The sequence below is a fragment of the Pterocles gutturalis genome, unplaced genomic scaffold, assembly GCF_000699245.1.
Source record: "Pterocles gutturalis isolate BGI_N339 unplaced genomic scaffold, ASM69924v1 scaffold20175, whole genome shotgun sequence".
NCBI classification, from domain to species: domain Eukaryota; kingdom Metazoa; phylum Chordata; class Aves; order Pterocliformes; family Pteroclidae; genus Pterocles; species Pterocles gutturalis.
The window spans coordinates 28,309-40,702 of record NW_010146317.1 but is presented as its reverse complement, the minus strand read 5'-3'; the positions used below and the strand labels follow the sequence as shown (position 1 = coordinate 40,702).

General features: G+C 39.3%; 1 protein-coding gene across 1 annotated transcript in view; it reads right to left on the bottom strand.

Moving 5' to 3' along the window:
• The window catches only part of GPNMB (glycoprotein (transmembrane) nmb), a 16,303-nt gene that overhangs the window by 3,403 nt on the left and 506 nt on the right, over positions 1-12,394 (bottom strand). Inside the window, exons 2-9 of the mRNA XM_010085704.1 lie at positions 7,783-7,932; positions 6,924-7,067; positions 5,425-5,604; positions 4,174-4,332; positions 3,414-3,722; positions 2,119-2,241; positions 1,286-1,388; positions 178-383 (exon numbers count right to left, since the gene is read on the bottom strand). Of these exons, the coding sequence (XP_010084006.1) occupies positions 178-383; positions 1,286-1,388; positions 2,119-2,241; positions 3,414-3,722; positions 4,174-4,332; positions 5,425-5,604; positions 6,924-7,067; positions 7,783-7,932 (1,374 nt within the window). The remainder of the gene's footprint in view (positions 1-177; positions 384-1,285; positions 1,389-2,118; positions 2,242-3,413; positions 3,723-4,173; positions 4,333-5,424; positions 5,605-6,923; positions 7,068-7,782; positions 7,933-12,394) is intronic.

Below are 12,394 nucleotides of genomic sequence, written 5' to 3'. Positions count from 1 at the left end.
GAAAGAATCGTCTCTTTATCTTTGCATGGACTCTCACACAAGCTGGCACAATCTCAGCTGAGGCCTCCAGGCATGACAAAAACCCCATGTAAATTCTGTGCTCTTTCCCCCTGCTGGGAAATGACCACAGGGAGAGGCTGTTCGCAGACAACCGGCATCTGCTGTCTGTGGACTCACCTCCATTTACAGAAATCAGTGCGCTGGCAAGGGCTTGACTTGTGTCATCCCCCAAGGTGATGTTTATACAGTATGTTCCAGGTTCCTCAAAAGCTCTCCTGATGGTGAGTAAGCATTCATCAGTGACGGTGATGGGGTCGCATACCACGCTCTTGGACACCTGGCACGTGGGGTCAGAAACTACTGTGCAGACATCTGTGGGGAGACTGGGATGGGAAAAGAGAACACATTGCATCTGTGGAGTCCTGTTAGCCAGTTCATAGACACGTTGCAACTGCTGCCCCAGTTTTATGCCTGTTTACTGAAATCAGTGGTGCTATAGTGATTTAAGAGTGTTTTCTTACTACATTATATATATATTTTACACATACCCATACATTTCATATGTACATACTTGTGGATTTTATATATAATGCATATATACAATCTATAAAATGATCTGCTTGTTTTACATATCATTTAACATTTTATGTTGATCACAGAATTACCTGTCTCAAATGAGCTTATAAAGTCTGTTAGGTTTAGTACACATCGTTAAGAAAGGAATACAGATTCTTATGTGTAGTACCATGTGCCGAAAAAGTAAATGCTAACTTAAAAGAGGTTAGTTGTTTTCCAGTTGCATTACCAAGACAATTCTTGCACTTCCCAGTCCTCTCAACTCTAATCAGCTTCTAGGAGCTAGGAATATTAGTGCAGTGTTTTCCTATCTATGAAATTGCTTGGACACCCCCATTTACTCTTAAGTGTCAAAAAATCATGGCCAAAAAGAAAGGGTTTCCTTCCAATTTCAGTAGACTGCTTCCCATTTTACAGTAAGTGCTGAAATCTTGTCTTGGCCAGGAAAATATAGAATTGTTTCTCCCCACTATCTAGTTCTCTTATTTTTACTGAGGCTTGACGTTTGTTCTGAATCCTAAGAGCCTGACAGTAACCTCTGTTGACATAATGCAAGTCTCATTTGTAAACTATCTTTAGTTCCAGTCAAGAAATAGAAACACTGCCATTCCTAACTTTTGTTCATGCAGCTGCATCTAAGTGCAGACAGCATTCCAGCACCTAATTATTTTTAGAGAGGGAAGACTGACAGTTACATTCACACACTTACCTCCCTTGGCAGGTAACAACAAAGTCAACTAGTGAGTTTTCAGCTTGACTTTCTGTCATCTGGATGCTCATCATCTGAATAATATTTACCTCAAGGATTCCCTCTGGGAGAGGAAACAGATGTCAACGGTAGGACATGACAAGCTCTGAGGTCTGTGTGTACAGAACCTCAAGTGTTTGGCTGATGCTCAGTTCAGGTCTTGTTTTCCATAACCTCCTCCCTCCCTTAGCACTCCTCTTGTAGGGTTTGAAAGCTGAGAAGTTTTCCAGTGCTTTCACTGTGAGGCTGCTCCTTTCTGCTCTGCTTTATTTCTCCATGATTGTTATTTGCTTATTTATTTCACTAAATCACTTTCCCGTCCCACTACCTGTGACTTCTGTGCATGCCAAGGTCAACTCAACCTTATGTGACCCCCCAGGCCAATATGCTTCAGGTGTGGCAGGTTCAGAAGCTGATGATACAGAAAGGAGTGATACGGTGCACATCCCCACCAGACATTTTCCAGCCCAAGTGCCTGGAAAAACACCACATGTAGGATGGGGGCAGCCACCAGCATCCAGGCATCCAGACCAAGGCCCAGCCTCACACGTCTGAAACCAAGGGGCCATAACCTCTGCTGCTAGGTCCTGGCAGAGCGGGTAAAGAAACCAAAGTCAGCCAGTTAGCTGTCTGTACATTAATCTCTAAAAATGCCAGCTAGGTCGAAGAGAAGGATTTTATTGTGGGTCTCGCATGTTTGATAAAAGGGAGCCTAAATAAATGTTATCTCTACAATACATTGTTGTACATTATTTGCCCCATTCCTCTGTTCAGATGTTGACCCATGTCCTTACCTACAACAGAGATCCCAGTTCTGTAGTATCCATTTCTGTAAATATGGCAACCTCCATCAGGGTTATCTTCCATTGACTCCACAGGGGTAGAAGTGTCTGAATTAGAAGATGCTCCAGTTGGTACTGTTGAGTTGAGGAAGAAAGAGTAGATATGCAGCTTTAGAACAAGTTCTGCTTAGAGGTATTCTGAATGTGGCCATGTGTTTCAGCTGCATTCATTACACAGGTCGTTAGTGACTCTGGTGTGCAGCTGTGCAGTTATGTATGTATCCCTATGGGATCATGGGGAAAGCCTTAAAGAAAACACACATGCCCAGCTGTAGAAGCCTGGAGTGGCCTGGGTAGCCTCACTCTAAGAGCCACCTTGCTAGTCACCCATCTCTGTGAAATAAAAGTGAGACTGCAAGGTCTGATATAGTTAAAACACTTCTTTAAAATTCCCAAATCAGTTATAGAAGAAATCCAAAAGCCAATAAAAGGTTTAAAATGCTCTTTTTAAAAGCAGGTATTTTGCCATTGCTCTACATTACAGCCAGTGGAAAAATGAAGAAAGGAAGCTGTGAAAATTATATCTTTCTTTTAATTTTTCATTCTCACTCAACATTTTGGTAAAAGCACATATTAAAATTCTGAAATTTGAAAAATATAACCACATTTACGATTTAATAGTAGTGATATTATAAGTACCCAGGCTGAAACTGCAGGCCTTTTTCAAAACCTTAAAACCCTATGAGATGATAAACCAATGCTGAACATAATGAAAGTTATTCTGAAATATGATAGTGCATAAATTTAAAGTGGAGAAGCCATTCTGGATTAATGCCATGTGGAAATCCTATATTTTGGAATATGAGTAAGTTTTTTCTAGTTCAATCCAATCTTATTTAATTTTGGGTGGAAGCTAATGCAAACCAGAAAGGAACTGGCTGTAAGAGTGTTCTGAAAAACCTCTTTCTCACTTAAAATTTACATCTTACTTCAGAAGATGACCCTGACTAAAATCACTTGACCTTAAGTGGTAGAGGGTATAGAATCACATTTATATGAACTGCATGACCACCTGAAGACCTCAGTATGCTGTCACTGTGGTGGTAGAGCTGTATGTGTAATGTGTTAAATGTGTAAGTGATGCTCATCATAGAATCACAGAAAAGCTTATGCTTGTTGATTCTGTCTCTAAACCTCGCAGCTCTTTCATTGATGACAGTTATACTTCTGAAGATATGACCTTAAAATATCAGAATTTAGAGTTTTACCATCGCTCCTAATATCACTGCTGTTCGATAAACTCTTACCTGCTGAGGTAGGCAGTGGTGGAGTGGGTGTTACCGGCCTGCAAGGTACAGGTATAATGGCTTGGACAGTTAAATTCAGAGTGAAGTTTCCTTGCAGAGTATAGGTGTGAGATGTAGTGGAACCACTGGCTACAAATAAGCCACTTCCATCTCCAAAGTTCCACTTGTAGGAGATGGCAGAATTATTAAGATAGTAGCTGGGGTCATGGATCTTCACATCAAATGTGATTGGTGAGTCTTTGATAAAAATGGAGTCAGAGATGTTGCGATCATGTTTTTGGAACATAGTCACAAATATTGGAATTTTGTCTGGAGGGGAAAAAAGAGAAGTAAATAAATAAAACTTATATGCCTGTCTGCAAACAACAAACAGCTCCAAAGTCCCTGAACAGCAACAGTCAGAATGTGAGACATTAATGTCTTTAACAGGGGTTTCTACTTTAATTCAGTTTACTGACCGGAGGAATGAATGTCAGTAGGAAACAGCTACCCAAAAAAGTATGGGAACAAGAGAGGAATCACAGGCATCATTTCCTCTCATAAATAATTTTTCATTACAAAGTAGAGGTGTCACAACTGAGCTAGATATAAAGGTAAATTACACTACTCAAGGCAACCTGCCAGAGATTCCACATTCTTAAAAACTTTTCTCAGGCCAACGTCTTCTTTTCATGCCAAGTGATGCTTGTGCTGAATTATTTTGACACCTAAACAACAAATACCCCCAGTATTTTATTACAGTTTATTCCAGCATACTCACCTGTTACAACATAAATGGCCCTTGCTCTTGCAATTGGAACATACGCTGAGTTCCCTCTCCTGTAAATGGATACTGCCATCACGTGTTTGCCAAGAGTGATATTTGCTGTGTTGACTGAAAACGTTGCTGAAGATCGTCCAGTTGTTTGGTAGTACTGACCTGAAACAGAACATGAACTTACAATATGTTTTCCCCTTCAGGCTAGCTACAAGTTGTTTTAAGAGAAGCAATATCTCTGTACCTTGGATTGTCTAAATCAAAATTAATAGATTAGAATTGTCTTTCAGTTACCTGGCAGATGTTTTTGGAGGACTGAATACTTTTACGATGTGTTTAGTCCCATTATTTCTGTGTTTTTTCGAAGGTGTCAGTTGTCCCAGATTTCACTGATCTAGGAAAAGGCATCTGCTCAGGCAGCTATGTCTTTCCAAAGCAATTGCATTACAATAAATTATTAGGATTATGTAGTGAATGGTGTTACCTCTTAGACATTTTAAATCTTGTGCTTGTACACTTTCAGTGTAGCAAGAAGATATAATACCTCTTGCTTTGGATCCTAGAGCCCTTTGTATACATTTGCTTATTTGTCTTTGTAACAGCTGATTGAGGTAGGTAAATAGTATCCCCTCTATGTAAAATTTAGGACATTATTATTATTATTATTACTCATACTGATACTGAGGATAATACTGATTTAGCCAAGCTAATTTAAGATACTAAGATTTAGTACATAGCCAATGTCAGGAATAGCCCAAGCATTACATACTCAGGAGCTGGAAACACTGAAAATGAGCATCTGTGACCAGATCAGTACCACACGGTCAGTGGCAGTTTTCACCTTCTCCCCAGAGACAAGAAGAGCTGTTAAACTGATCTGAAGATACACAGCACTATGGTCTCCCGTAAATTTAAGAATCTGAAGTGGCAGTGAGCAGTCAACAAATCATCTGAATGACCTGCTCGGACCATCTGTTTTCCGAGAAAAGTATCTTGAGTACTACTGAAAGGAAATTAATTTTCTTGAGTGGTAGTACTGTGAATGCAGATTTAAAGAGAATCTCCTGGTAATCCATGATTTCCAGACCAAGCAGCTGATGACCTCTCTGGAAAATGAGGGATGAATTTGGGATGTCCACTCACAATCCTTGTTAAAGGACTTTTAGTTAACATGCTTGACCAATGAGATAGTGTACAGAGTGAATATAAGCTTTGCAGTGTCAGCCAAACCAAGGGATGTGTTGCAGTACTAACCAAACGTGTGAAACACGTAGACAAAGTTCCTTCTCCTCCACCCAGGATAGTGAGGGAATGGTCTCCCGTCTGGGAATACATTGTGGCTGTGGTTGCTTGTGCAGTTTTCCCAGCCACAGCTGTCGATCCATTCAGTCCAGTTGTAGACATAGACTTGCTGATCCTGGGAGGCTGGAGGATCTAAGTGCAGAAATAAGACACGTTCCCAGTGAAGTGAGAAATGTGCAGAAAGTCGGGAAACAGGAGGCAGACACCCCAGTTTACAGCAGTTACTGCACTTAAACAACAGGTTAAGTGGGATAATTTTAGACTGACATTTGTTTTTTCTAAGATCCTGCTTTGTTTGGTTTTTAATGTAAACACCAAATTGTTCTGGCTTGGCATTGTTTTACTTAGAAACAACAACAACAAAAAAACCTACTGTCTCATGGGACAGACACAATTAAAAATTGTTTGCCCAAAACTTGCTGTTGACTACACAGGACACTGCTGTTTCACTGGAGTTAGTGGGGCTACCTGCACATTTGGCAAGCAGAATCTAAAATTTTAAGAAGAAATGGCAGATGTGGAAGCACTGTGAGGAAATGACTTAGCTTGTTTTGTCAGAAAAGTTTTCCATGGCACCTTTCAATAATTTAGACATGAATTTCAGTTCCTTTTCCAAATAATAAAAAGACAGTTTCCTTCCCCAAAGAGCACAACAGATATTAAGTAGGGAATGGATATCAGCAGTTAGCAAAACATTAGACAGCCAAAAAGCAGAACTGTGGCTGACAAAAAAATTGTTGATTTGCCTTGAAATGAAAATTACTTTGATCAGCAAAAAAAATTAGTTGAACATTTATGAGTTTAGAGGAAAAAAGGCAAAACAACCTGCTTTAGTCTAGATCTGGCAGCTTCAAACATTGGAATTATAATAGGCTTTTTGCTCTGTAACAGTAAATAAGATAAAAAAGGTGATTCTGTTGAAAATATTGCTTGATTTTTAAATTATTTTCTTGATTGTTTATAATTCTTAAAATGTGGGAATGTGAGATTTACTCTTTCTGGAGAGTTTTTCAAGATGGAGATGATGGTTAGTGAGTTCTACAATTCCTAACTGAAAAAAAAAAATCTCAGTTTTATAAATTGACAGCTTTATAAATTTGGAAGGAAACAGTGTGACTGTGCAACCTTGTGACTGAGCTGAAAAGCAGAAACAGTTTTGTTAGGAAGCAAATTACGTCTCTGGTTTGGAAAGGCAATTTTATAGTGAAGGCAAATCTTAAATTACCCAGTCATTCTATGTAGTGGGCGCAGAACAGTAAAAATACCACAGTGATCTTCTGAGGGAAGAAACTCGTGTGGCACAGGTTACACACGAGTGTAGTTAACAATTAAAAGCAACGTGGCTGTTGCTCATAGGATGTGCTTCTGATGTTTTGAAAGATTTCATGGCACGTTCGCACCAGTGCCATAGTCAGACGTGTGTATAGCGCAGGGAGATTGCCGTTACCTACCCTGGGTACAGTTTCTCTTGTGTATTATGTTGCCATCGTTGTTTTCTTTCTGGCACTTGGGAAACTGGAGAGTCACAACAAAAGTCACGTTGGATCCTACCAGTGCTGGGCTATCAGTGTCCAATTTGGCTGTCACCCTTCCGCCTGCAGAAAATAAAATTGGTCTTCACCGCAGTAAAGCATGCATCAGAGCAGCAGCTACCTTCAACTGTGAACTATTTACACTAGAAATGCTTTATTGATTCCTCTGTTTCCAAGGAGTTTTGTGCTCCTAAGTCACCTGTACTCTTATCAAAACCCCAACTTAGAACAATCAAAGGGACTCATCCCCCCCACATCACTTAACTAGTCTGTCATTAATTTCCTTGTTATAAATAAGAATATGGGGTTTTTTACCCATGGGGGTCAATATATTCCAAAGGAGAATATTTTTGTTTCTCCCCAGGGATACAGCATTTAGACTTCAGCTCAGAACAGGTGACAATAAACAAGAGTGTTCACTGAAGTTGTCAAACTGAAGCCCACAATGCCCTACCGAGGTAGCAGTTGAAGCTATCTGTCCTCTAGGGCATGTTTCAAATAATGGATTGTCTGATAGCCCTGTCCATCAATACTTCTTAAGTATTAATGTCTGAGACTACGAGCCATGGGAAAGTATTTACTGGAACAACTCAGTGTTCTGCTTCCTCAGACAATGTACTGGGAATGGTATCACAGCCAATCATCCCTAATTTGCTGTTCCTTGCAGTGGTGGTGGATATTGCACCTATGAAAAAGCACTGTAGCACCTGCACTCTTCAGTGAGGTGGATTTTCTGTCCAGTTTTCTCAGTGTCTTTGAATTACATATGTGCGATTACCTTTCCAGGAGTCCTTCCATCTGGGATCTCCTTCCTCCCAGAAAGGATAAAGCTTTTCGTTCCATTTATTTTGATCGCTAGACCAGCCTTGTAGCTCTTTGTAGGATGTGGCAGGAGAAGTTCTTTCATGGCTCAGCACATCTTGATACCCTAGAGAGAAAAACGAACATGCAATGTCATAGTGTTTTCCCTACCACCCTATAAAGACATTGCTCTTGTGCTGAACAGCCTTCTTATTACGATGATATTCTTGTACTGATTAGAAGACTCTTCATCAGTAGAAAGTTATGGAATTTTATCATCGCAGCTATGAAAACTTATATCAACTAAAACCAACATAAAGAAAATTCTACCACTGACAGGTACATTTTTCTGCTCACACTGTTGCAAGCTTTCCAGAGAAAGAATAAAAATGTTTACAACATTTTTGACCATATGAGAGCAATTGTTTTTTATGAGTGGATATAACCCTGCAACAATCAGGCTCACTGTACAGAGGTGCTTGATTGCTGACTGCTTTGTGCTTGCCTGGTTATAAATCTATGAGTAAAAGGCTAACACGATACATTCACTCTGTCTGAGTTGTGCTCTAGTGGAAGTTATTCCAGGAATTAATTTTGACCCAGTGAAGCTTCTTTGGTGAGTTAGCTGGTGGTTTGGGTGGGAGGGGTGGAACCAATTGTAACAGAAGCTGGTATTTCCAGAAAAGGAAATTTAGAGCTGAACAGTAAATTCAATGTGTTTATAATATAACAACAAAAATGTATTTGCTTCATGCCCATTACTTTATAAATAACTTTAATAACCTCTTTCTTCTCATATTACTACAAATGATGGGCTCAAACTTTTCCCAGACCTTCTAGGATCCCTCTTGCTGTCACAAAGTACGCAACGTGAAAAGCAAAGTAAATATCCAAGTAACCTGTAGGAACACGTCAGCCGCTGTAGGATGCCATAAAAATATGTTCATAAGTAGGCTCATAGGCCAAGTTCCATTAAATCCTGAGGGCTTTAAACAACTCTGTCACATTAATTAGGTAACTGTTGGGCGTGCCATTCTGTCACAACACCAAGGACAATAGGATTTCGGCTTTTCATGGCTTATTTTAAGGGTAGCTGATGCTGAATGCTTCTGAGATTTACACCCAAGTGCAACAAAGAGCTGGATGACTTCAAGGAAAATGCAGAGACCTGTGAGAAGGGCAGGAATGGCCCTGTGTGCTGTAGTGTAACTGGCTGTGTTGGAATTTCTCCGAGTTTTGGAAAAGGCACAGAGCAGGTGTCGCCAGTCTAAGCACAGCCTTTATGGGCATGACTCCTAATTTTACTGTAAGGGAAAACCAGAGAAACAACACTGAAGAAGAGTCAGGAGTTGCTTCTGCTTGATGTCTTATAGCCCAGAGATATTTCTGCTGGGCAGGAAGGGCATCCCTTGGCCAGTCCCATCTCAATGGTCACTCTGAACTGGTGCTGGTAGCTCTCTCCCCAGTCTGGAGGACTGAAAGGCTCAAGGAAAAGAACAGCTTTTGCACTCAGAGACATATTTTTCCATGGTATTTTGCCCTACAGGAACTCCCCACAGTCTCACTTAAATCCCTTGAATCAAGTCTTCCCTCCAAATTTAATATATTTTGATGCGAGCAAAGCATAACATTGTGACTGGTATTTACTTTAAGGCCTGTATCACATGCTGTGTTGCTTTCAGTCTTGGTCAGAAGAAGAGTTGGGTAATGTCCTTCAGAAAGTTTTCTCAGGAAAAAAACAGATTAGCAACTGTAAAAGTATTTCACAAAGGCTTATCAAGTTCAGTTGTATTTTAGGTCATTAAATTTATGTCATCTTATTTGAAAGTAAGTGGCTAGGGATTTTTCCTAATTTATTTTTCCCATTCTCTTTGATTTTAATCTAAAAAATATTTAATGAACAAAAGTGTTTTGATTTTGTCAGATCAAAACATTTCAATCACTATTTTTTCCCAAATGCTCAATTCATCAAAAAGAGCTGGAGAACTTTTAATTTTATAAACGCTTTTAATTTTGAATTTTCAATAGCAATCCTTGAATTCAGAAGTCATTTTCTTGTCCAGCTTTGGTAATAACTGTGGTCACTGCTTCTAAATCACAGCTCCTTAGGCACTTCTGTGCCTCCCTGATGGGCTTTGTTTATTTGAATCAAATGTAAAACATTTCACAAGCTTCAGGACAAGACAAAGACATTTTTTCAGATGAGAAAAGACCTTAGCACTAGTTCGTCTAACACATGAACTGAAGATTTCCAGTTGCTGAATTTAAAGGAACAAAAAGCTTAAATGTTTCTTTTCTTTTAAAAAAAAATTTCTTTTCTTTTTAAAGAAAAGAAAAACACTCAAGAACAGATGTTGGTCATAACCAAAATTAGAGCAATTCAGTTCAAAATCGACAGAGTAATGTTACACTCCAAGGAGATGATTACTGTAGTAGTTTTGGTGAGGTGATCACAGGAAAAAAAGATCCTGTACTCTGATTGAATTTCTTCTTTCTCATTCTGGTTTTCATTTTGGTGAAAAATGTAGCAAAGACAAGAAGTTCAGCATTTCCTGTGATAGTGTGCTAGCCATGGAAGGGAGAACAAAAGCTAATGTGAGAACAACAGCAATAAAAAGATGAGCCAGCTAAGGAGAATGAAAATGTATAATAAGTAAAAAGGCTGATGTTATGGCCAAGCTAAGAAAACAGAAAATAATGTAAACTTTCTAACTTTACATATAGAAACATAATAAAGGAAGACAAAAAAGAATTTGAGGAACAAGTTGCAAAAACATGCAAGCTAGTAATTAATCTTTTTTTCTAGTACAAAAGTACTGGAAAGCTTGCCAGAAAGTCTCTAGGGCCAAAAGATGATGTAGATAGACAAGAAACCTTCACGGAAGATAAAGGGATAGCACGAAAATCAAATACATTAGTTTACATTTTCATTCACAAAGGAGGAGCATAAGAGGTTTCTGTGGTAGAATTTTTCTTTACAGTGCTGGAGAATCTCTCTCGAAATGAAGTGTTGGTGCAAAAAAAAAAAAAATAGAACAAATCAACAAAATGAAGAAGTTGTATAGATAGGATGCCTCAACAAGTATGGAAGTCATTCAAGAGTGAAATAAATGAGCTATTATCCATAGCATGTAACATCTTGTTTAAAACTGCTTCAGTCGCCGAGAAGCAAAAGTTGGCAAATGTGATGACAGTTTTCAAAAACACTTCCAGGGAAGATTTAGAGGATTACAAAAAGTTTGAGGCTCAAATTGGAGAAGCTGCTAGAAACAGCAGTGAAAAACAGAATTAGCATTAATATGATATGCCATAAAAGGAGTGCATTCCTCACAAATATATTCAAGTTTCGCTGAGGGAGCCAGAGAGCATGGGAACAAGGCTGACCTGCTTCTTGTAATCTGTTTGAGTTCCAGACAGCATTTGATGAGGTCCCTCACTAAAGGCACATGAAGGAACCAAGTTACCGTGGGATAAGGATGAAGGATTCCACATTAATAAATAATTGGTTAGGATAGATGAACCAAAAGTTATGAGTAAGTGGACAGTTTTCTCAATTGTTGAAATAATTAAAAATTTTAGTAATCTGGAAAACAGGTAAACAGTGAATTTCTTTAATCTGCTGAAGACAGTAAATGTAACTTCACTTACAGAACAAGGGGCTCTAAACTAGCTATTTCAGAATATGAAATGAGATCTCGTAGCTTTACAGTTGTGAATGCAGTGCTCATTGGGAGTTGAAAAACTAGGAAAAGGCTAGATAGAGAATGAAGATGAAAATGTCATTATAGCATTGTATAATTCCATGTGTGTTCATGTCTTGAACACTGTATGCTGCTCTGTTCTCTGCAGTTCAAGCAGGGTATAAGAGAACTGAAAAATACAGAGAAAGGTGGCTACAAAAGGATAGAAGTGTTTCCGTATGAGGAACAGCTGAATAGACTGTCTTGAGCCTGGAGAAGAGGTGACAGAGGAGAATAAAACAGGATCACAAACAGCATGGAAGCAGCAGCAATTTGTCACTATTTCTGAAAGTACAAAAGTTAAGGAGAATCAAATGAAACCAGCAGGTTACAGATTCTAAGCGCGTAAAAGATATTTCTTCATGTAAGGCACAGTTAAGGTGTGAAATTTCTTACTGGCAGGATATTGTGTGTGCCAAAAATTTACACGGGTTGCAGTCAAAACCCAAATGCATGAACGGATGGAAGAAAAGACCAGTAAAAACTGTTACATACAATGACTATGCATCTGAGAGAGGCAGTTCTGGTGCTATAAATCATCAGAGGCTGGGAAAGTGTCCTGAGTAAATACCAGTATACACTTGCCCAGTTATACATCCATTACTGATTCCCATTGGAGACAGGTACAAAGCTGGATGGATGCTCAGCTGGACCTCAGCTTTTAAGGTCTTCAGCTTCCTTCCTGTAGATTCTGGAATTTGAGCCTAAAATCCCATTTCTGGGTTCCTAGCCCTGAGCTCACGGAGACAAACTGAGTCAAGCTGCGAGCCTGGGAAGAAGCAGAGGACCAGCCCAGTGCTGCCCACTGTGGCTGGAGGATCTAATTCCTTGACCGGGCTCCCCGAGGCT